The sequence below is a fragment of the Trachypithecus francoisi genome, unplaced genomic scaffold (genome assembly GCF_009764315.1).
Source record: "Trachypithecus francoisi isolate TF-2019V2 unplaced genomic scaffold, Tfra_2.0 Lachesis_group19, whole genome shotgun sequence".
Lineage (NCBI taxonomy): Eukaryota > Metazoa > Chordata > Mammalia > Primates > Cercopithecidae > Trachypithecus > Trachypithecus francoisi.
Window position 1 is genome coordinate 48,863,302 of NW_022681464.1, and position 25,395 is coordinate 48,888,696.

The following is a 25,395-nucleotide window of genomic DNA, read 5'->3' on the forward strand; positions in this document are numbered from 1 at the left end:
TCACAGAACACGTGCTGTCACACTGGACGTACCAGGAGCTGTGAGTGCTCACAGGGGAGGCACACAGGCCCCTGCAGGAGGAGGCCACGTTACACAGAGAACCCAGCCTTGCCAGGTGTGGGGTTGTGACAGGCTGGGGGCAAGGACATGAGTGCCAGCCAACCCAGGAATGGCTGCAGACGCCTGGCTGGCGGTGGCCAGGGTGGCGGGCACTGGCCCCATGCATCCCGTCGGGGGGTACACAACCATCCCTGGGAAACGGCATGTGGGAGTTTGACATCGCCAGGGCTGGGACCGGGGCTCCTCTTCAGAAAGGCCAGGGTATCCCGAGAGGGAAGAGGTGTGGAGAGGAAGGTCTGGAGCAGGGACGGCGTGGGGACTTGTGTGCGCAGACGTCCCTAAGGAAGGAGGGGAGCTCGTGCGCAGCTTTGCTTACAGAGCTCGCTCACAACCATGACCCCACAGGAGTTTCACAAATCAGCGTGCCCAAGGAAAAGCAGTTTGCTTCAGCACAAGCAGCGCGCACCCGCAGAGGTGAGCCCGGGGTACCTTGATCCCGGCGTTGCGCAGCATCTCCAGCGTGGGCCGCACGTCTGCCTGCAGCTGGTCCTCCACGCCGGTGAGGCACAGCAGTTCCATCTCCCTCTCCAGGCTCTCAACTACCGCAGCCACCTTGAGGGCCCTGTCGTGCATGCTCAGCTTGGCCTGAGTGTATCGGCTCTGGGGACAGAGAGGGAGGCGCCTGTGTGCATACGTGTGTACATGCTCCACATGTGTACTCCATAGAGCTGGACTGCACAGGCTCTGGGGACAGTGGGGAAGGCACCTGTGTGCACATACTCTATGTGTACTCAACTCGACCGCACTGTGACCACTTAGGAGTTATCGAGCACAATTCTAAGGAAACTGGCACTTCTTTGCTTCTATGACACTCCTTTCCCAGCAGGCTGGAGAAGTGGTGGAAACAGAAACGCAGAGAGGATCACCCCATGCTCCTGCTGAGTGAAGCTGCCTTCACTCCTAGACTACAGCAATCCCAGCTCTAATTTCATACAAAGGAAGAACTAATTTCAGCAGAAGGAAGGAAATGTCGTAGGAGGATGAGATGGCTGGGAGTCAGCTCACCTCAAAGTCCTGGTACTGCTCCTCTGTCAACGCCTTCTTTGCAACCACGAGGGTCCGCAGTCCTTCGCGAGCCATGTTTCCACACTGGAAAAGGAGAGGCCGAGTCACAGGTGGGCCCCACAGAGCCCCTGCAGCCGTGTGTGGGGCCAGGGTAGCACCACACTCTGACCATTGGTGTCCTGCCCTCATGTCCTGTGCCTACCTTCATCACCAAGGCCAGAGACGACTCAGCAGAGGGACGCCTTTATATACAATGCATCCTGTTAACCTCCCGACCCATCTGGTATCTCGAATCCTACTAACCCCTTCACTCGAGAGGCAAAGGCACTGGATGGAGTGGGGGCGCACTCCGCGTGGACTCCCCTGGTGCCTGGCAGAGCTTCCTTTTACCACAGCACGGGCTTTTCAAGAAAACATAATCTGAATCCTTCAACACCACCACTCTAGAGTGTGGACACCAGACTGCATGTACCAAGAACACATGGAGGGTGCACGTGGCAGTGCTGGGGACGGGGCGAGGGGAGCACCTGGTGCCAGGGAGGGCTCCTGCACTGGGGGAGAGGTGCACCCCCCTGGCATGTTGTAATACCACGGATTTAGAATCAGATGGCTGGGCCTGAAAACTGTTTCTACCACAGACTCTGTGTTTTTGGGCAAATGACCTAATTTTTCTGTGCTTGTTTCCTCCTTAATAGAAATGGGCTCATAAGAGTGTTGCTCTGGGACTAACCCTGTGAATCTGTGTAAGTTCTTGTTGCTCTATTTTAAACATGCATGTAACTGGCCTTGCAGGGCAGCCGATCACGTGCAGTAAGTGCAGTCAGTGATGGAGGAGAGGGCAGGAGTGCAGGGCCGCGGTGAGAGCTGGGGTTGGCGGGGACACGGCCAGATCCCAAAGCTCATGAGCCTTACCCTGCATTCCGGCTTTCAGAGCAGGGGGGAACCCTGCAGGAGTCGTGGGGCCTGATGTGCGTGTTGAAGCAAGACGTGCAAACGCCTGCGGTGGGCACATGAAACAGCGCTAGCCGTGTTCACGGCCGGGGAAGGCGTCAAAATAAAAAATACGGCTTTCCAATTCGAGGTAAAAGTGTAACAGTTTTAGCTGGTGATGGGGCCTTGAAGAAACAGGCTCTCTGGGACAAGGCGCAAACCTGTCCCAGAGGGGTGGTGCAGGAGCAAACCTGTCCCAGAGGGGAGGTGCAGGAGCAAACCTGTCCCAGAGGGGAGGTGCAGGAGCAAACCTGTGCGGAGGTAACACTCTCGAAGTTAAACTGCTCATACCAGTGACACACATCCCAGTCCTGGAAGTTCAACCTGTACTTAAACAGTAGACCCTGATGTCCACAAGAGGTTGACAGGTGCCATGTTCCTTTTACATGAACAAGGGTCAGGTTTTAACAGGCTTGAACGAGAATGCTCATAGTCAATAGCTACATCCTGCACTTCCACATGGCCAGCAGAGAGAATCTGGCGGAGCTGCAGAAGCCGGTTCTGGAACTCTGCGCTTTCTATGCCATTTCCTTGTGTGCAAAGTGAAAACAGTTCCTCCCTCACATGGTGGTGGTGACGTGAAGGACACCCAGAGGGACAGGCCTTGCGGGGCCACAGGAATAGACGCATGAAGCATGTGTTCCTGCAGGGCAGGGTGAAGAAACAAACCCAGTCCGCTCTCCCACCCGGCACAAGGCGGTGTGGCGACCCGGCAGATGTGGGCAGGAGGGCACCAGTGGGCCTCCCACCCGGCACAAGGCGGTGTCGCGACCCGGCAGACGTGGGCAGGAGGGCACCAGTGGGCCTCCCACCCGGCACAAGGCGGTGTGGGCGACCCGGCAGATGTGGGCAGGAGGGCTCTGGTGGGTCTCCTGGGTGCCCAGGCAGGTCCACGACTTAGCTGTGAGCACACACAGTCCTGCCCAAGGGGCCAACGTCTGGGGGGTGCAGACAAGAGGCAGGGATTGGAGGGTGCTAGGCTCCCGGACAGCTAAGGGGGTGCTGGGGCTGTCAGGAGACAACTCCAACCCCCTCTGCTGTGTGGACCAGGACAGGGCTCAGGACAGCGGGGCCCTCTTCCAGGGACACACAGGGACCTTACAGTTGATTACTAAGTGCTGGGTGAGGTGTGCCTAAGCTTTAAAGTTGTGGTGTGTTCTATGAAAAGTACATTTAAAAAAAACAAAGTAACGAACACTAAGCTATATAACTGTCCAAACTATCAATTTTTGAATCTAGCAGTTTCTACTTTTTTATTTGAGATGGAGTCTTGCTCTGTCACCCAGGCTGGAGTGCAGTGGTGTGATCTCGGCTCACTGCAAGCTCCGCCTCCCGGGTTCACGCCATTCTCCTGCCTCAGCCTCCCCAGCAGCTGGGACTACAGGTGCACACCACCTCGCCTGGCTAATTTTTTTGTATCTTTAGTAGAGACGGGGTTTCACCATGTTGGCCAGGATGGTCTCGTTCTCCTGACCTCGTGATCCGCCCACCTCGACCTCCCAAAGTGTTGGGATTACAGGCGTGAGCCAGCGCGCCCGGCCTAGCAATTATTAGGGCTAACATACTTTAAGATGCTTTAACAGCGACCCTCCCTGTCGACAGGGCTTGTCTGTGTTCTGGAAGGTCCTGAAAGATTGGCTGCTTAAGACTCTCCATCCAGTTGTTGTTGACTCCCTCTTAAATTTCAAATTTGAGGAACTCTTCCAAATTTTAACAATGTTTATAACGCTCCTGTCTCTGGCAGGTTTAGCAGTCTCTGGCATTAGGGTTGATAATACAAAGAAATCAGTGGTAATCACATCTTCCTGAAGCCCCAGGAACTTTCTGCAGCTCAGGTGGACACTCCCAACTCAGCTATGGCCCACAATGAGCCCCGCAGAGGTGGTGCAGCTGCAAACCTGCCCTGCCACCATGATCCACGGCGAAAGGAAAGGTCTTCTAGAGGCTATTTTGGTAACCTCCAAGGAGAAGAGAGCTCTATATTATAGCTAGAGAACAACTAATCAAAAACATTATTTTCAATGTATACTTAAAACATTAAAAATGTGAACACTGATAATGCAGACATTTAAGCAAAGATATCCTAAAGAAGTTAATTAGCAACATTTGTTTACAGAAAAGAAGATCAAATTCTAGTAAATCTGGTTTGTGCAAGGTTGCACTGAACACTGAGAGTCTGCATGGTCGGGAGAGGAAATGCGACAGTGCCCCTAAGGGAAGCTCCGCCAGCCCTCAGGGTGGACGTGCAGCAGAGAGGCCAGCTCCGCAGGCAGCAACAGAAAGCCAGAGATGGGCAGTTGCGGCCCAGGGAGCTGGGACTTTGGGCATCTGACCTTTCTCAGCACTGCCCAGGAGAAGTGTTGAGAAATCACCCAGGCACACCCGCATGCTTGGAAACACATCATGGTGCACGCATGCACATCACAGGCCCCCAGTCACGCGCAGAGACCCTGTCATCACCCATCATCTCTCCTGGGAAACAGGCAGCTCTCCACACGACAGGCCCCACTCTAATGAAGCCAGTGTACTGTATCTGCTGATCCAGGTTAATTTGTAGGCAAATAATCATTATTGAACTCTTCAGATTTTTTGCAATTTCTTTTTAATTCATCCAGTTGATTGGATTTCACTTTGGTTTGGAGGCTGCAGGGATGGCAGGAAGGGCTGGAGGAGAGGTGTGGGTCTAGCACCCCTCTTCATGCATCCAACAGCTGTGTCTCTTCCCGTCTCCTGTGTAGGAATCGGAATAGTGACCTCTATAGGGTCATGTGTTATAGGAGACAAAGGAGGTGACAATTACTGTGGATTACAAAGGCAAGGCTGTCATCCATTATACCTCCTGTCATTCCCAATTTTAGCTACAGATGGCCCTTAAACAACATGGGTTTGAATAGCGTGGGTCCACTTTGACGCAAACTTTTTTCAGTAAAGCTTATGTGGAATGAGCCTGAGCCTCCTGCCTCCACTTCCACCTCCTTCACCTGTTCTGCCTCTGCCCTCCTGAGAGAGCAAGACCAACCCCTCCTCCTCCTCAGCCTCCTCAACATGAAGCCGGTGAGGAAGAAGGTCAGAAGGTCATCATGATGGCCCACTCCCACTTACTGATGAGTAGACACATTTTCTCTTCCTTATGATTTTCTTAGTAACACTTTCTTTGCTCTAACTTACTTTCTTGTAACAATGCAGAACGCAATTCACATAACATACACATTGTGATAATCGATCTATCCCTGTTACTGGTATGGCTTCGGTCGACAGGAGGCTATCAGTAGTTATGTGTTTGGGAGTCCGAAGTGATAGGCTGATTTTCAACTGTGCGGGGGGTTGGAGCCCCTGACCTTCATGTTGTTTAGGGTCACCTGTGCTTGTTTCCTTTACGATACAATGTCCAGGGCCTAACTCAAGTTTGTGTTTAGAGGGAAGGAAGCCAATCACCTCAACACCTCCAGCTATCCAGAACATCACTATTTTAAGTCTGTTCACAGACTCACATATTCTTACATCTCAGGTTTGCAAAAACTGGTTTTGTTATGTGATCATGGAAATTTTTTTTTTTTTTTTTTTTTTAAACATTTGGAGAACACAAGTTGACAGCCAAGAATTCAGCTCTGGAGGAGCCTGAAGGAAGCGGAATAACGCGCTCGAAGAACCTGCTGCCTCGTTGAGTCTGTAATAAAAGGAAAGGCTTTCATACTACAGTAGCACCACCACAAAGACACTGATGAAGGGACAACAATTCATCCAAGGAAAGAAAATACAATGTTGAGAAAATAAATGTACATAGAATTTTTAATAAACTTATCTTTGTGAAAAACATACTGACATTATCTGTCTGTTGCAAGACATTTATTGATTTGACCTCATAAAGCTAAATAAATTAAACAAGTATTTTACAATAATTGCACATCATTATGATCAAAAGTAATTTTTATGGTACTTTACTAGGTCTTCAGGGAGTTTAATTTATTCATGTCCCTGATTAAATTAAAGAACCCTGAAGGAGATATTGACTCATATTACCAATACCATTGTGAACACTGGGGTGTGGAGGCTGCAGGGACAGACCGTCTCTGAGGTCTCAGGGTGGGAGGAGAGACTGAATTCCAACAGCAACACGCACACAGCAAAAAGGGCCGTGTCGACGGCAATGACAACAGTCTGCTTTCCTCGGAAATCCAACCACTGGTTTATACATAAGCTTAACGATAAACAAAACCATCTCATGAGATGACCCACAAATCCTGGTTACTTCAGGAGAATTTAATGAAATATGGGATTGCTTCTTATTTGTATCTTATGTTCTAATTTTAGGTGAATCTTATGCACAAATTTGCATCAGGTTAAAATTCTAATGAAAATTTCCTTGCAAATATTTATGTTACAGAAGAAATACATTAAAATATAACTTTGATTACATATAAAGTATTATTTCAGAATAATGAATGATTGATAATGCCTTCTATTTCTCACTATTATAAACAAAATATTCTTTGTAAGGACCTACTTGTATAGACTGACATGCACTCACCCACAAAACAAAATGATTGTTATTCACATAGAAAGTAAACTATTGGCTGGGCATGGTGGCTCATGCATGTAATCCCAGCATTTTGGGAGGCCAAGGCAGGCAGATCACAAGGTCAGGAGATAGAGACCATCCTGGCTAACATGGTGAAACCCCGTCTCTATTAAAAAATACAAAAAAAAAAATTAGCTGGGCTTGGTGGCATCTGCCTGTAGTCCCAGCTACTTGGGAGGCTGAGGCAGGAGAATCACTTGAACCTAGGAAGTGGGCTTGTACCTGGGAGGTGGAGGTTGCAGTGAGCCGAGATCATGCCACTGCACTCCAGCCTGGCTGACAGAGAGTGTCTGTCTCAAACAAAAAAAAAAAAAAGTAAACTATTTATAAATAAATAGACAGGACTCTTGTCCTTTCTTCTTTATGAAATTGAGAACTGTAAGCATTTAAAATAATTTAGTATAAAATGATACTGTGTTTGACAACCTATGTGGTTCCCATCAGCATCTGGTTTGACATTTTGACAGCTCAATTTATCCAATGATACCAGTGTCTACAAGCTGGGGAAAGGATATCCTTTTTCTGTCATCTATTCAATAAAGTTCACAAAAACACTGTGAACCACGTGGAGAATCCTTCACATACCTCCTCTTCCAGCCAGTCGTTATACTGCACGATAGGAGACATGGCCACATCAGCGCCCTTCATGTAAAATGTGATTTCTGCCGTGGATTCGTCCTATCACAGAACAACAATCAACAGAAGCATATTTAGGCTGCATTGCTTGGTGCAAATAACTGCTAGTTATATAACTAGCAGTTAAATAACTGCTACATAACGGAAAAAGCAATTCCTATGAACGTGTTCCTGTTTGGTAAGCTACTCACATGTGTTTCTACACAGAGGGCTAGTCCTGCTCTTCAGCACCAGTGCCAGCAGGACTGAGAACAGGATTGTGCATCCTGAGGCGCTCAGCTGAAGGTCTGAATGTGTTAATGAGTATGATTTGGGTTGCATCCATTCTCTTACACTTTTACAATTGGATTTAATGCTTCATTGTTTGGTCAACTTCCAAGACATGATTTTGGTGTTTGCTAAAAAAATTAAGGTACATTTTGGCAACTTTATGGTCATAAATCAATGTTCAAAAGTCAAACTCTTTGGCTTCTTATTTTTGTTGAAATCGAAACAGCTTTAGTCGTTGATTTGAAAAAATAAATAAATCCCACATTATTGATTCTGGCTAGGTTGACTTGAGAGAGTTATTTTATCTCACTAGAGACACAGTGGCTTCCCAGACACAGATTATCAGCTTAGATTTCATTAAAAAAAAAACTGTAACAGCATAAAACACTTGAGTAAATATTTAACTTTCTTTTGGGAAAATCTGTGTCTAAAAGGCCTGAAAACGAAATGTCCGAAGCCATCGCATGGCACCCTCGCCGCAGCCTCACCCTGACGATGATGCCCATCCGCTTGCTCTCCGAGGTGAAGGGGAACAGCTGCAGGATGCAGAAGCTGAGGACCTGGCCGCTGGGGGTCTTCAGCTGCATGGAGGTGAGGTCCCTGCTGACCAGCGTGAGGCCCACACTTTCTGTCCACTGCACCAGAGCGACCTGTGGGAGACAGCAACGCCTGAGGCCACCACTAACTCAGAAAAGCTGCACGTGGGCGAGCCAGCACGGAGGTGCTCAGAAAGCTCGCCAACATGGGACAGCTGCAGAAAAACTTAGGTGTTCAGAACATTTTGTTTTCATGGCTAAGTATATACGTTTGAATAACATTGTTCTAGAGTAATCCTAAGCAATATGACCAAAGTCACTTGGTATTATTATTATTTTTTTTGAGACGGAATCTCGCTCTGTCACCCAGGCTGGAGTGCAGTGGCACGGTCTCAGCTCACTGCAAACTCTGCCTCCCAAGTTCACGCCATTCTCCTGCCTCAGCCTCCTGAGTAGCTGGGAACTACAGGTGCCTGCCAACACGCCCGGCTAATTTGTTTTGTATTTTTAGTAGAGATGGGGTTTCACTGTGTTAGCCAGGATGGTCTCGATCTCCTGACCTGGTGATCCGCCCGCCTCGGCCTCCCAAAGTGCTGGGATGACAGGCGTGAGCCACCGCGCCCGGCCTGGTATTATTCTTTAAAATAAAGACCATGATGGATCATAAAGACTTTCTTTACAATTTGTGTCAACTGCTCCCTAGAGCCAGATGGTGTTAAAATCGAGAATGCAGCTCACCCCATCAGTCTGGGGGCAGGGAGCAAGTGATCCGACTTTTCAAGGTTTCTCCCTCCCCAGTTCCATGGACTCCATGAAAGGGGAAATAGTTTGAATCTCATGTTTACAGTATTTATTTTTCTAAAATAAGAGAAACTGGTGAGTAATTAACTCTATTAATGTGTCTACATGTAATCTTTGCAAGTTTAAAGGAGACAAAATAGACAAGGAGAAAGCAGGCCTGGGTTCTAAGCCAAGTGTGGAAGTCGGCACTTTTGTGGCCAGGTCGTCATTCTGCTGGGAACACGCTCCTCTTCTGTCAAGTGGAAAAATGACTTCCAAACTGTTTTGAGGCCAAAATAACATGAGTGATTCCCTGGCATATGGCAGGTACTCATAAATAGAACATATTCTTATTGATAATTATTTATTGATTTATTAAAATTTAACAATCACAAGTAGAAGAGCAATTTTTAGAGTTAATATTTTGTGAACAGTATTTTATGACAAAAAGTATTGTTTTCTGATAAAAGTCTGTCTTTATAAAAGGAACTCCCTACCAGATATTAATTAGATAAATAGGGTATACCAATCCTATTATGCAGCTAAAGGCACACTAACCACGGAGAGCACACCAACCACAGACAGCACGCCAACCAAGGAGAACACGCCAACCACAGGGAGCACGACAACCATGGAGAACATGCTAACCACAGAGAGCACGCCAACCACGGAGAACACGCTAACCACAGAGAACATGCTAACCATGGAGAGCATGCTAACCACGGAGAGCACGCTGACCAAGGACAGCATGCTAACCATGGAGAGCACGCTAACCACGGACAGTATGCTAACCATGGAGAGCACGCTAACCACGGACAGTATGCTAACCACGGAGAACACACTAACCAGGGAGAACACGCTAACCACGGAGAGCACGCTAACCATGGAGCGCACACTAACCACGGAGAGTATGCTAACCACGGAGAACATGCTAACCACAGAGCATGCTAACCATGGAGCGCACACTAACCACGGAGAGTACGCTAACCACGGAGAACATGCTAACCACGGAGAGCACACTAACCATGGAGAGCATGCTCTCTCCAACGTCCCACACCACTGCAGGACAGCCCAGAACCACAGCCGCTTCCTTCGGGGTCTCCTCTCTGTTCTGCAGGCCTGCCACCACCAACAGTGCTGAAGTACCTCACGGCCTAGGCGAGGCCTCTTCTCAAACCACCACCTCATTCTCACGCCCCTCTTCTGATGAGCATGTCCTTGCCTTCAGTTTTAACCTCTACCTCACTGTCAGCAAACAAATGGTTTTAAAATCTTGGGTTCTGAGAACTCAAGTCACTTCAGGAACATTTTAAATTCTGTCTAGTGTCCAGGATATTAAGTCAATCTTAGGGCCTTCTGAACATTCCTGCGAGGATAAGGTCACACTCTTAGAGAGACTACAGCAAAGTTCTCCAGAGCTCTGGCTCTGTGGCCAGCTGCTCAGGTTAGGACCAAACCCTGGGCAAATGGCTGCACCTCTGCAACCCCAGGGTCCTCGTCTACAGAACAGCCATGCCGAGGCACCGCTCAGAGCTGCAGCGAGGATTTGAGAAACGAGGTGTGAGGGCACGCGGTGGACGGTCAGCACAGCAAGGCCACCAGGAGGACGCCAGGGCTCCATCCTCACGCTTTCTCACAGGAGCCCTCCAGACATGCACTCACAGGCAGACCAGGAACCTTTTTTAAAATCAGATTTTCTAAGCAATTCCCCACACGTATGACCACAGAATACCTCCAGCATAACTTTCCAATGTCTGAGGGTGAAGAGCTGCTTCCTTTCTTTTTCACACTTTGAACTTGACACAGCAGGGCACTGTGGGGGGAGGAAGTGTGAAGCGATGACACCCTAACACCATGTGTGGGAGGGAGTGTGCAGAGGTGACACCCTAACACCATGTGAGGGAGGGAGTGTGCAGAGATGACACCCTAACACCATGTGAGGGAGGGAGTGTGTAGAGATGACACCCTAACACCATGTGTGGGAGGGAGTGTGTAGAGATGACACCCTAACACCATGTGAGGGAGGGAGCGTGCAGAGATGACACCCTAACACCATGTGAGGGAGGGAGTGTGTAGAGATGACACCCTAACACCATGTGAGGGAGGGAGCGTGCAGAGATAACGGAAAACACCCTAACATCATGTGAGGGAGGGAGTGTGCAGAGGTGACACCCTAACATGATGTGTGGGGAGGGAGCGTGCAGAGGTGACACCCTAACATGATGTGTGGGGAGGGAGTGTGCAGAGGTGACACCCTAACACCATGTGAGGGAGGGAGCATGCAGAGATAACGGAAAACATCCTAACACCATGTCTCTTCTGGCTCTGGAGACGCTGTGTGCAAGTGGGGAGTGCCGGGAGCAAAGCCAGGGATCGCGATGATGTCACCGATGCTGCGTGGAGGTGACAGGCACCTGTCCCTCCTTTTCAGGGCTGCCCAGGTGCCACTGCCACTGATCCAGCCCCACAGGCATGCTTTCGAGAGGACCGCAGTGCAAAAGCCCCTGCTCCTTCCCTATCATGTGACCTCAGGTGACTTACCAAACATTTTTTAGGCTCTAGTTAAGGAAATAAATAGACAAACAGGCCAACACACATATTTACACAGTTTTAAATGATGTGTACTGAATCTATCAGCATTTACCTTTTATAAATTTCTGATACTTAAGTTTACAAAGTAAAGTGAGCTTGTGATACATGGAATAGAATGATTCTGGAAAAGCAGTATTGAGAGGGAAATTATAACTACTGTCCTACAATTTGCAGTCATTTCAGTTACAAAATCCAACGTGCACTTCTACAGAAAAGGCATAAGAGATGGGAGAGTCAAATACCTTTTCTCAACTCAAGTTCTTCATCTGCATCCCAGAGAGCAGAAGTGATCCGAGGCGCCATTTTCTATTTCCAAGCATACTATCAACTAGTCCCGCTCTAGACTGGGGAGGAGAGAACGCGTCACACGAATAACCTGTGCCTTCCGGCATCTGGGGTCCCTCCTTCCCAGAACCTGGGAGAGGGGCTCAGGGGTTCAGGGGCGCAGGAGCTGCCGGTTCCCTTTCCCAGCAGGGACCAGGTCTGACCTCAGCCATGGCCTTCATTTTCCCTACATGGCTCTCCAGCCCCACTGGTTTACTCCACAGCCCCAGCTGCTGAACACACTTCAAAACCTGCTTTCTGAAGGAGGAATGACTATGTAAAGTGTTGGAATTTCTCCTCAGCCCAAATTTATCATCTAGAAATACAAATTTCATTTAAACAAATAAGACCATACAGTTAACTATTTACAAATTCAGGGACAGCAAAATGTTACATATTAGATTAGCAACTAGGAAGACTTAATGGTATAGAATTACTATTTTTCTATAAGCAACACTCTGAAGTGAGGCAACTCATTTCCATATTTAAGGGAAAAGCAGCCTTCCCTCTTATTAATTAACCCTGCAGGTAAGGGCCAGTGCAATTTGCTGGGTGCCTGGTCAGCACCTGTTGGTCCTCCAGGTAGTGGGACGTGAGGCAGGGTCTGGTCTCAGCCCATAGCGCTGGCTGAAGAATTACACCCCAGGAGTGAGTCAGACCTCAACCCTTTTCTGCTTGAAACTGTATCTGTGGGTGGACTGAAAAATTAAAAGACGCCCTTATATGGGAAACACCTGCTTGGTATCTAAAACCACTAATCAAATTTGGAAATGGGCCTAATAGGCTGGCACACTCCAGGGCATTTTGGTCTGGGCAAAGACTTCTTGAGTAAGACCTCAAAAGCACAGGCAACCAAAGCAAAAAGGGACAAACAGGATCACATTGGGCTAAAAAGCTACTGCACAGCAAAGAAAATAATCAACGAAGTGAAGAGACAACCTAGAGAATGGGAGAAAATATTTGCCAACTACCCACTGACAAGAGATTAATAAGCAGAATCTATAAGATTATTATAGATTCTCAAACGACTTAATCGGAAAAAACTGAGTAATTCAATTAAAATATGGGGAAAAGATCTCAACAGACATCTCTCAAAAGAAGACACACAAATGGCCAACAGGTACACGAAAACATGCTCAATATCCTTTAATCATCAGAGACACGCAAATAAAAATTACAATGAGATATCACCTCATCCCAGTTAAAACGGCTTCTACTCAAAAGACAGCAATCACAAATGCTGGCAAGGGAGGAGGTGGGGAAAAGGGAGCACTGTTGTTGGGAATATAAATTCGTGCAGCCCTCTGGAGAGCAGCATGGAGGTTACCCCCGAATCTAAATACAAAGCCACCATATAATCCACAATCCCACTGCTGGGAATATCCCCCAAATAAAGGAAATCAGGACACTGAAGAGGTCTCGGCACCCTCAAGTGTACTGTGGCGCTGTTCACGGTAGCCACGTTATGGAATCAGCCGCAGTGTCCCTCCTCACTGGATGCACGGATGAAGAACACGTGGTGTATACACAGTGGAATATTATTCAGCCATCACTAAAGAATGAGACCCTTTCATCTACAACAGTGTGAATGGAACAGGGGCACGTTACGCTAAGTGAAATCAGCCGGGCACAGAGAGACAAACGTTGGGTCTTCTCACTCTTATGTGGAAGCTAAGAAAAAAAGGTTGAACTCCCAAAGATAGAGAGTAGCATGATGGTTACCAGAGTCCAGGAAGGCGATCGGGGATATCAGGGATAGGGGTAACAAAGGGGACTGGGGAATGGGAACAAAAGTACAGTCAGATAGAAGGAAGAAGATCCAGCACTCGGTAGCATGACAGGGTGACCTTAACTGACAAGAATTTAGTGCATATTTCACAATAACTAAGAAAGGAACGGAAGTCGGACCAACACAAAGCAATGACAAATGCTGGAGGCGATGGGCATCCCAATTACCCTGATTTGATCATTGCATATTGTATGCTGGTACCAACTATCACATGTACCCCGTAAGTATGTACTACTACGGACCCATAATAATTTAAAATTTAAAAACTTAACAGAAGACATAAAACATAAAGCAAGACGAAATCAGAATCCCCGAGTCTCCACCATATTTCAGGCCTGTCCGACCCTGGCCTGAACGTTGAGAACGTTCTGCTCTGGGAGGCACCTAGCATTTCACCTTTATAAACCTGAAGCTTCCCACTCTCAAACATGATTGATACATCTTCCTTTTGCTGAAAACAAATGGAATTAGCAAATTTTGACTTTGGTCTGTTTTGCTTAAGTGTCTTAGTAAGAAGATAAAGTATACAAATAGGAGCAAATTCAATGCCTAATGTGTGCCAAATACTGTGGGAAATGCTGTCTGGAAATTCTTTGCTCGTAGTTGTCATGCGTTGTTGGAAATCAGGAAAGGGCATACTCACTGAGGAAGTGCTGGTGCGGCCAGGTCTGAATCCACTTGGCCCCGTCGCCCCTGCCTGGGGTGGAATCAGGGTAGGAACCCTCTCCTACTGATGGGAGCTGCCTGACTGTGCCCGAGGATGTACCCGGGAGAATGTCAGAATGCTTCTGTGCCCCACATTTGGGGTGGTGTGCTGTGCAGCAACGGTGGCAGATGTCAACCCTCGCTGTCGCAATTCTGACGTTGGGTTAGAGGTCGGGCGGCGCTGCCATTCTACGGACGCTACAACTCCAGAGCCCCATGCCTGTGTTAAATGTTCAATAGCGTGTCACCCACAGGGCTTGAATTAGAACTCCCTCTCTGACTTTCCCACATGTTACTAAGTACACAGAGGGTCTAAAATTGTGCTGGGGATGATGCAGTCCCGTAATTGACGGCATCAGTGATACGCTCCACATTACCAAAAAAGGCACACGGGGCTCAGCAGGGACCCATTGTAAGGGAGGGAGGCGGCACCTGGGCATTGCCATCTCCAGTGGGAAGTGAGGGTGTAGCTCTACCATTGCTTCTTCCAATAAAACTTCTTCTCCACAAGCTGTAAATGATGCCAACGCTCCCAAGGCTAATTTCCAATTCACACAGTGAAAGGTTACGATTACATTTTGACCTGTAAATTGCATCTTTCCGTGAACACCCTGTCATCTCATTGGTGCCCCACTGCAGTCAGGACTGAGCTTTCTATATTTGGTGACTCACATCTGTTTATTATTTAGTTTATGCTCGGTTTCACAATCCATTTGAGCAAACAGCAGCTTATAACAAAAATCAGTTTAACTTCTTATACCTAGCCCAGTATTCTATCTAATTGTTTTTAATTTGTAATCACCTTGAGGATTAACTCTATATAATGCTAACCAGAAAAAAAAAGAATATCCAAATTTTTCATAAGATATAGATGCTTGAATTACTGTTCTAATGTAACTTGCCTATTGCTGGACCGAATTTTGATAATATAAAATTAAACACAGCCCAGCGTGATGGCACATGCCTGTAATCCCAGCTACTCTGGGGGCTGAGGCAGGAGAATAGCTTGAACCCAGGAGGCAGAGGTTGCAGTGAGCTGAGATCGCACTACTGCACTCCAGCCTGGGCAACAGAGCGAGAGTCCATCTCAAAAAAAAAAATATATACACACACACACACACACACACACATATATGTATGTATTTGCTGGACGAAATAACTACAAGAAAAATAATTTCAGTGAGGATATGCAGTACTTTTAGAATCTTTGCTCCTGAATTCACACCTAAGTACTCCGTACTTCACGCAGACCTGGTCCTCCTTACTGAGGAGATACATCAAAGGAACCGCTGCTTCCCACGGACACGGCAGATTCTCCAGTTTTGGTTTTGCGCTTTCATATCTTATTTCCTGCTCTGCATCTCTGCAGAAGGTAAGTGTGGGGATTTGACTAGGTGAAGGCAGCCTAGCGAATTCTCTTTGTACATCTGAAATATAATCATGGTGTTCTTTTTAGAACGCTCTTAGAAATAACTTACATCTAGGGACAGTAGATGTAGAAAGTAAAATAAAATTGCAAAGGATTGATAAGTTTGAGTCTATTATCTTCCTAAAGACGTTTGAGAGATTAAAATATACACTTTCCTAAAGTACGTAAGCTCCCTCCCAATGTAACACCCACAGCATCCTGAGGCTTCCTAGTATGTAAGCTCCCTCCCAATGTAAAACCCACAGCATCCCCAGGAAGTGGGACAGGGTTTTCCAAGCAATGAGAGCAGGCGTGTGGGAGTTCTACATGGCCAGCCAACCAGATGGCCCACATGCAGATCGCAGATCCAGTAAAGACAACCTGTCATTACAACTCCCAACTTTAGAATCAAGCTGTCCGAGCGACTGGGGATTAGCTTCCAACAACAGACACAGTTATGGAGACTGATGGCAGCTAGCTCAGTGTCAAACACATTTGTTAGAGACCCATTCTCTGACTGTCCCCCTGGCCCGGCCCTGAGGCTCTCAGGCTCCTGGTGTGTGTGGAGTGCCGGTTGCCTGCAGCCAGGCCCTCCCCATCACTCTCCACCCTGCGGTCTTAGTTTCGGCTCAACTCCAGGTCTCCAGAAGGCCCTGCTGACCACCTGATCAGAGCACCGTGTGCCCCTCCCCTTCCTCGGCAGAGGACATACTCGCACTGCACCTCCGCTGCGTTCCAGGGACCAGCACTCCCAGGTTCAGGCTCCTTCCCTCCCAGAACCTCAGTACCCCACACAGGTCCAGGTGCACTGTGCTCACCAATTTAGACTCATTTCTTGAATACATGAAAGCTAAAAATCTCCCGTTTAAAATGATTTAAAAGTGGAAAGCTGAGTGGAATTCTGAAGACACGGGCAAAACCACAAATGGGACACATTCTCAGCAATCTGTGTCAGGACTCTCCAGGCCCTGGACAGCCTGGTGAGCTCACGGCTGCTGCAGGGCAAGCTGGGCTCTGAGTTGAAAGAGAGTCGCTCTCTCCCTGAAGTTACTAGTGTGCCTCTCAACCATTTATTCACATATAAAATGCAAATCACCTGAAAGCAGCAAATAGGTTAATAAATTAATTAAATCAAAGAATATTCCTGTGAGCCAAGCTCTGTAGATGCAGAAATCATGGCAATATTTGCTTCAGGACTTTATTTTAGACTTATTTACATGGAGAATCACCTCTACAATCAATTGAATCCCGAGGAACACGACACTGAATTCTGGCAGTAAATGAAATGGAAACGTGGTGCAGATATTCTTCAGGCTGGTTTCCTTAAATCTTTTTGTGCTATCAATGTGGGACACTGAGGACAGTGATTCCAGCTGCAGGACTTGTCTTGTTAAGCGGAGCGAGGTAGGGAAGGAAACAATGAGGAGGACGGCACAAGCCAGTGAAGCAGAGACCCCCATGGAACCGTTCAGTGTCCCCTCTCGATTCACTCCCATTAGCCAGGAGAGGCGGGGGCCCCCTCCCAAACTGTTAACTCTTCCCTCCTTATTCACTCACATTTCAAACACTCTACATATACAAGGACATTTATTTTCCTATTGAAGCACTTGTGGAAGTCAGCTTACATGTCTTTAACAAGAGACAATATTTAACAGTGCTAAAATGTTTGTTCCTCAACCTTTATTTTTAGTGTCTGACATGGGTCTCCAACTTTCCTGAAAGTGAAGCAGAGAAGCCCTTCCTTGCTTCCTTCCACTGCGGGTCCCAGAACATCCAAGACCCTCCAGTGAAGGCACAACCAGGTGTGAGTGAAATGGGAGGTTGCGATGCTGGCACTCACCAGATTACCACACAGCTGGTCATGATGACCCTGTGCCTAGAAAAGCACTTTTCTTCCCTAACATTTTTAACATTTTTCCAATTTCACAAGGACACAAGTTAAAGGAAGACCATACCACCTGGAGCTGTCACCTCGTTCTGCAGAGGAAATATGACTGGGTGATCTACAGTGAGATCTGAAGCTGTGCTACCGTCTGCAGTGACCCTGTGTCTTCCATACAATTACAAGATAAATACTAAAGGCCAAACATCACAAAGAAGAAACTGGTTAAACCACTATTGTAAAATAATCACAAAAAAGCACAAAGCACTTAAACATATCTGAACTTTTATTTGGTAATTTTCTGAAAGGTGCATATATACAGTGTTTCTTCAAGTTGTCAATACAATCTGAGCAAGCAGCAGGTTCCATTTTTAAAAGCTTAAATCCGTACTTGATTTGGACGGCCTTCGTTCCTACCTGAAGTCCTTGTCTTGTCCTAGGTCCCATCCGGGACGTCACATTTAGTTTTCACGTCTTCTCTCGGCTGTTACAGTTGCTTGGCCCTGCCGTTTTTGATGGCCTCGACAGTTTTGAGACGTACTGGTCGGGTATTTTGTAAAACATCGCTCAATTTGATTTGTCTGGTGATTTTCTCACGAGTAGACTGGGGCTGTGGGGCTGGGGAGGGCGATCGTGAAGGTGAGGTGCTGCCGAACACATCCTGTGGGGGCTGCATCTAGCAACGCGGCTTTTCACTGCTGATGCTGACCTTACTCACCTGACTAAGGTCGTCCAGTTCCTCCTTTCCCCCTTTCACATCATGCTCTTTGGGAGGAAGTCCTTGTGTGTAGCCCACATCTAGAGGAGGAATTATGCTCCCCAACCTGTGGGTTCAGTAGCTACACACATGATCCTTTTGCACAGGAATTCTTGCGCATGGGAGATCTTTCTCTCCCATTCATTTATTTATTCATATCAGTTTGGACTCCTGCATATTTGTTTCATCCTGTGGGCTATAATCCAGTGCGACCGACTTTGCGGCTCATACTGTTCCAGCACTCACCACAGGGAGCTTTTCCAGTTGGCTTCTGTGTCCCTCTCACACACCCCCTGCCATGCAGGCAGCTTTTTCTGTTTGTTTGTTGGCTTTGAGTAATTCCTTACTTTCTGGCAGTACCAGATGCTCCAGGCTCAGCCTGCGTATTTCCTGCCTTGGTTCTAGAATCAGCCATTTCTCCAAGGAGCCCTGTGTGTGTTCCACCACACGATGACCACGTTTCCACCACCCTGGAGAGGTGCATGCTCTTTTACCATTCTTTGGCACTCACCCCACTGCTGCCAGCATAATCCTGGACTTACCAAAGTCTAAGTAAATCGGCACCTTTACCTGTACTCTAAGGACCTCAGAGTAATTTAATTCCATTGACATTAATCACCTCTTGACTTTTGGCTATTACCATGTATCTTAATAGTTTTTCTATATTAGATCCCACAAATCACTACTTTTATGGTATTTTACAGTCAATATTCGTATCTCTTTTTGGTGATGTAGTTGTTCAAATCTTTTGCCAATGTTTAAATTCAGGTGATGTTTTCTCATTACTGAGTTGTGAGAATTCTTTATATATTCAGCATACTAGTCACTTATCAGGTAAGTATTCTGCAAACATTTCCTACAAGTCTGTGGCTTGTCTTCACTTTTTTCTTTTTTTTAAATTTATGTTGAAATTCTAATTTGTCTTATTTTCTTAACAAATGTCTTTCGAAAAAAAATAAATTGTTCTCTGAAATTCAATTTATCATTTTTTTTCTTTTAGAACTTCTGCTTTTTTGTGTCCTTAGACTAACTGTCTAACTTTTTCTTGCTCAAGAAAAGTTCTTACAGTATGTGATTTATCTGTGCCTCAAAATAACTGACCTATAAAACTGGTCAAAAGCCATTTTGGGTGACTTTTCTAAATTTCTCTTCTCATCTACTCAGATTTTATGGAGTCAATTTTGAAATTTGTTTCTCCAGAAACCAGTTATTTTACTGTCTTTGAAAACATAAGCATTTGATCTGCGTTTCATATTCTCTTACAAACTTTTAAGCCTATCTATTATACACTCTTACATATGGATAATTTCATATGTGTGAACTTAGTTTACATTCACTGTTTTGTATTTACTGTGTTTTGCCAATAATCTTCCCATTTCATTTAACCTTTTAAAGAGTCAGCTTTTGAATGACTGCTTAATCATTATTTTTATGTTTTCCTTTACTTTTTCTTCCTTCCACTTTCCTTTGGTTCTGTTCTTCTTACTGATTTAGTTTGATGCCAAGTTAACACACATTCATTTCTTTCTCTTGATGCACAGGGCATCTGGTGAGGGTGCCAGGCGCTCTCTGACATGTTGGCTGCGCTGCGGTGGGGCTGCCGTCCTGAGGTCACTGCTACTGCTGACCACATTTGGGAGGTGGATCCCTGCAAGAGCTACTCCCTGTTTCCCACGGAGACCACTTTTATCTCTGCCCTCTTTGCCACAGCTTCTTTGAGGTCATTATTTGCAGTCTTTGGTCAGACTGTATACTAAATGCGTTAGCTGCCAACAGGACAGACATGGGAAGAGGTTGCTGAGGGGTGGATGGAAATTCTCAGGTGTGTGCCTCAGAATCTGTCTCCACAGCAGCAACTGACACGTGGCTGCAGTCCTCACATTCAGGTGGCGGGTGGAAGGTTGCCGTGGACATTTTCCCCTGTTTTCCTTGGATGCTATTAGGGATGGTGCAGGCAACCACAGAACACAATCTCCACCTGCACGACCGGCCATTCGTCAATTCGATTTTTCTTTACTCAGTCGGGAGCTCTCTAATAATCATGTTTCCGATGCCATCACTTGATCTTCTCTTTCAAAGCGATTGTGTCCGCATTCAATAAAAAACTGGCAGAGTAGTTTATCAAGTACCCCTTGTGTGCTTCTATATTAATATGGAATTAACTGCTGCCTGGCATTATGATAGGAAGTAATCTCTGAAATGCAGAAAGACCAGAATTTAAAGGTTTAGTACATTTCAAATGACTATTTCTCTGATACTGAGCTGTTAGAAATTTCTAATAATGTGATTCTTGACAATACAAAGGCAAAAAATAATTAAGATGTGAATGGAAAAAAATATATGTAAGCAGGAACCTGAGCCGAATCTCATGCACAGGCTGCTTAGCAACACACTGAAGTAATCTCTACCACAGGCAATTTGTTTACATACTTGCACTTCTCCGCGCTAAATAACCACTCTGGGAAACAGACCCAAGAGTAGCATAGCCAGGAGTAATATCATATGAGAGAATACAAACTACGGGGCAATTTTTATCATTAATAATTCTCTGTAATTCCATTATTCAGAAATTTCTGAGCTACTATTCTTAAAAGTTAGGGAGAAATTCCTTTATCATATTAGCCATTCACACAGGCAGCTGCCCGCTACACTGTAAATATACATTTTCTTACCATGCACTTTATACATCACAATTTAATCACTGAGATTTCATCATTTTTGATTGTGATTATAATCATCTTTATATTTTAATGGAATTATTAACATAAGATGCAATTTGATTAACTGAAAAAGCTGCTAATCCATATTCACAGACAGGTTATGTAGTATTTATTCTCTATTGGTCCTGAAGGTCACAGAGTGAAGGCTCTATGTCACTGACAATGATTTGCTCCTCACAAATATATTGACAAAACACCACAATTAGTCTTGCTTCAATAGGCACACACGATAAAATGAATTAAAAAATACAGCACGCCTCATGCATTAGTGCCTACTTCTGTAAACCCAAAAGCAATACTATTAATAACCCACTTGTGCTCTGTCATTAATTCTAGCTGATTCTTGCACACAAATACTGGAGCCAGGCGATGACAGCTACATTCTGAAATAATATTTAAATATGGAACTTACCAACACGAGAAAACGCAGCCACAGAGGGGAAAAGAATGAGACTACTAAACAGCCAGTCTAGAGGAAGAAGCAGTCACTGAGAATCATAGTCACTCTGTTCGGACCAAAAGAAGCCAGCGGTCTTCAAGGTTCCTTCCACCCCACGCCTTCATCACTTGAGCTGACACCCTCTGCACTTGGAGGCTCTGCCCACCGAGCTTCTGTCCTTCTCCGAGGGCTCATGCCACCAGTTCGGTGCTAGTGTTCTGTGACTGCACTGGACATATGCCCGAACAGTTAAACAGAGCTGAATTTTAATTCTGTGAGGGAATTTCCAGAGGGCATTTAACGTTTGCTCAGCTGGAGCCTGCTATGCTGAGTCTGCGGAGACCAAGTGATAGGCAAGCAGGACTTCCTACTCTTAGAGAAAATGAAATATTGATCACTTATCATAAGAAACAATGACCAGAGCATAAGTAGGTTCCACATTATGAATACAAAATCAGTTATTTACACTTTGACATCACCATCATGTCTACACCTTCAAGTATCGTATCACCAAACATACCACACAAGACACATCACATTTCAAGTGTTTAATTGCTTATGCCTCACAGGACCTTTAAGGATTTAAAATTAATTTCTCAGAATTCAATCATTTGTATCACACAGATTCATCTAGGCCATGTGTAGGTGAAAGACTGTTTCTGCTTTAGGAAAAATGAAAATCAAAGACTGCTTATTTCCGTGAAGAACAGCAACTGTGTATCAGCGACTAAAACTAGGGCACTCTACTTACTAAACTCCATCCTTCCTAACGACCGAGATAACAGCACCACAAACAGGGTTTAAGAGGCTGGTGCGGGTGCACAGTGGGTGAAACTAGTTAAGCCTCTCAAATGATAATGTTGCTTATTAACCATAGATGTTGTGATAGGTCAGAGCTGAGGTTAAATAGAAAACATCAATTGAACCATTTCCCTAAATAAAGCTCCAGGGTGCAATACTCTAAGCCCTTTATTCAATAAAAAATGCTTTTAAAACGGTACTTTGGTGATCGGGAAACACTGCTACCATCCGTCAACCTAACTGCAGCAAAGCTCAATACGCTAAATAATGAACCATTCAGATGATTTTCCTGAGGCTTTGGGGACTTGCGGACATTGTATCAACAGAGCTCTTTAAAAATTATGATGAAGTCTATTGTTTTCATTTTCAGATTTAAAATACGTTTTAGGGATTTTTAAAAGGTTATTTAATGTTCTGCTATTTTTAATCATTGTCCAATTTCCCAAGTAGAGACATTTTAGACAAGTAAAAAAACTTAACTGTAAGGTTAGCAATGTCTATATTACAATTTCTCTAAATTCTTAATAATCTTGGAGTCAATGAAATCTCTATTGTGAATTCCCAATTTAAGATTCAAAAAGTATTATGACTTATATTAAAACTTAAAAATAAAAAATCCCAGATACTTTGAATAAAAAAATGTGGAATAAGGTAATATGGTAAACATATAATACAGTATTTTTAAAACTTCAAATACAATTTTCTTTGGGAAAAATCTCTAGTTTAGGTTTCTCAGACTTATGATAGAAAAACACTTCTTTTTCAATGCATAATCACATGACATATTTGAGAATTTCCAGAATGCCATAACAGAAAAAACAATGCATTCAACGCTTTCTTGGTAGGAATAACAGGGGCTTGCTTCCTCCTACAGAGCAGTTGCTTGTGACCTGTGTTTGTCTCACAGCCCACACTAGAATGCTAAAAAGACAGCAACTGATAAACCTTACAAGTCTCAACTCATCATCGTGTCAGTCGAGATGCCCAGATTTGCTTATGCCTCTTCGCTCAGATTTTCTATTACTAAATAAATAGATCTGACACATACACACATCCTAATTGCGAAAGTGGTTCTGAGTTTAGCTACAGAGATTTTACGTATCTATCAGTCAACACAATCTATGGACTACAACAGGGCTGACGACTAAAGGAAGTTTAACGACCGTGCCCACTGACAGAACGGGGCAGGCAGTGGCATGCTGGCAGGGAGGAGGAGGGGTGGAGCTCAGGTTTCCACATTTCCTCAAAGCTGAAAAACTCTGTATGATGATGACATTGTATTCTGGAGCTTTTCAGAAATCTAATACTTCAACTAATCCCAATTTTCACGGACTTTGCCAATTATTTTCTGAAAAGAGAGAAGTGACAATGTGATTCACCGGAAGGAACTTAAGTTCTTCATCATAATTTCACATTTGTACCAAAAAGGCAAATATCATCTAAACATTGGGACACGGCCTTGCTAAACGATAGGAAACCAGCTCCTACTTAAACTTCCAATAATATGGCTTTAAGGACCAATATTCCTATAGATGTGTTTTATTCCCCTCCTCCGCCTTGACCAGTAGCTCCCCGCACCATCTTTCCACACAGTCAAGGTTCGCTCAGCAGGCGACGCTCGTGAGCCCCTGAAAAGAAGGCGGATGTGGCGTAAGGAAGATAAAGGCTGCTGCGCAAAACCTGCAATACACACTGAGAGAGATACCCACCCAGAAGACACATGGGAATCCTGCGAGCCAATGGGCAGCTGGGGACCCCTGGCCGGGGGTGAGGGCAGCCAAGGGATGTCAAGCTAGGGACGAGCACAGAAGGAGCAAACGGGCGAGTGCTGGGACGCACCTGCACACAAGCTTGGCACAGCTTTATTGAACAAAATGCTTTGAACAATTATAAAAGTAATAGAGTGACTACAGAAATTTCAAGTAGTAATATAACTGCATTCAGGAAAAACTAAATGATCCCTTTATGCCAGTCCACAGAAGGCACCACTCAATCCACATGTACCCACCATCATGAATTACTGATGTGTCCGGAAGAGTATCTGGATGGGGCAGTGGTCGAATCCAAGCAGGGAAGCCAAGAACAGCACCTTGCAAGGTGCGTGAGCAGACCAATCTGAACACTGTGCATGGGGATCACTGGAGGGAAGGCGGCAGGCACACGGAATTACTCAGAGAGGTCTTGGGAACAGAAGGCATTACGTGTTTGACAGCAAAAGCCTGACACGAGGGAAGGCTGCATGGCTGCATGTAAGTGTGCCCGGTCACACTGGGGACAGAGATTCTCACGAAAGGCTCGATGAAACACAGAAGCTCTGGTGACAGTGACCGCACGGTGACAGAGGAACGTGTACTGGCTGTGATGCAGGGCCGTGCCATCACAGTGGCATCACTGACATTTATCTAGAGACAGGAAGGCGGCAGGAGTGTGGAGAGAGATGGAAAGCCAACCTGTGATCCGCAGAGTCTGAGGGGAGATAAGTGATCCATGTTCTCAACTTCCCATGTTTATAAAAACCACTTTCATCGTTTCGGCTCCTTTTTCACCATCCTTTAGGTTCTTACATGGCTAATGATGTGTCATAATTACTAAATTGGTATAGTCTGTTTAGAGTAAGTTAGTATCTTGACTAAACAACAAAAAGAAAAATGCCTACGTAACTAAAGCTTTAAATAAGTAAGCTTGTTTTCCGAAAAGTCTAGCCATGGCTTATACTTTGTCAAATACCATAAATCTGCTGGCGCATTTAGGCTTTCTTCTTCCTGAGGTCACTGTATCAGGGGATGTTTATATCTGTCCCCTGGACAGCTTCAGCTGAGCCCACTAAGAGTCACCACCACAAAAAGTGTACAGAAAATTTAAAACATTGGTGGAGGAGGGCCTCACATCCTCACATTCACCCTAGTTTATCAAACTTTAGTTACGTAGGCATTTTTCTTTTTGTTGTTTACTCAAGATACTAACTTACTCTAACCAAACTATACCAATTTAGTAATTATGACATGTCATTAGCCATGTAAGAACCTAAAGGATGGTGAAAAAGTAGCCAAAATGATGAAAGT

General features: G+C 45.5%; 1 protein-coding gene across 10 annotated transcripts in view; it reads right to left on the reverse strand.

Annotated features, from left to right (window-relative positions):
• ATP9B (ATPase phospholipid transporting 9B (putative)) overlaps positions 1 to 25,395 on the reverse strand; it is a 295,138-nt gene that overhangs the window by 36,226 nt on the left and 233,517 nt on the right. For 9 of the 10 annotated variants that reach the window (XM_033178485.1, XM_033178484.1, XM_033178483.1 and 6 more), the window contains 4 exons: positions 8,089 to 8,250; positions 7,280 to 7,372; positions 1,126 to 1,209; positions 550 to 720 (listed from right to left, as the gene is read on the reverse strand). In XM_033178485.1, coding sequence (XP_033034376.1) covers positions 550 to 720; positions 1,126 to 1,209; positions 7,280 to 7,372; positions 8,089 to 8,250 — 510 coding nt within the window. The remainder of the gene's footprint in view (positions 1 to 549; positions 721 to 1,125; positions 1,210 to 7,279; positions 7,373 to 8,088; positions 8,251 to 25,395) is intronic. The other variant, XM_033178489.1, reaches the window with a different exon arrangement.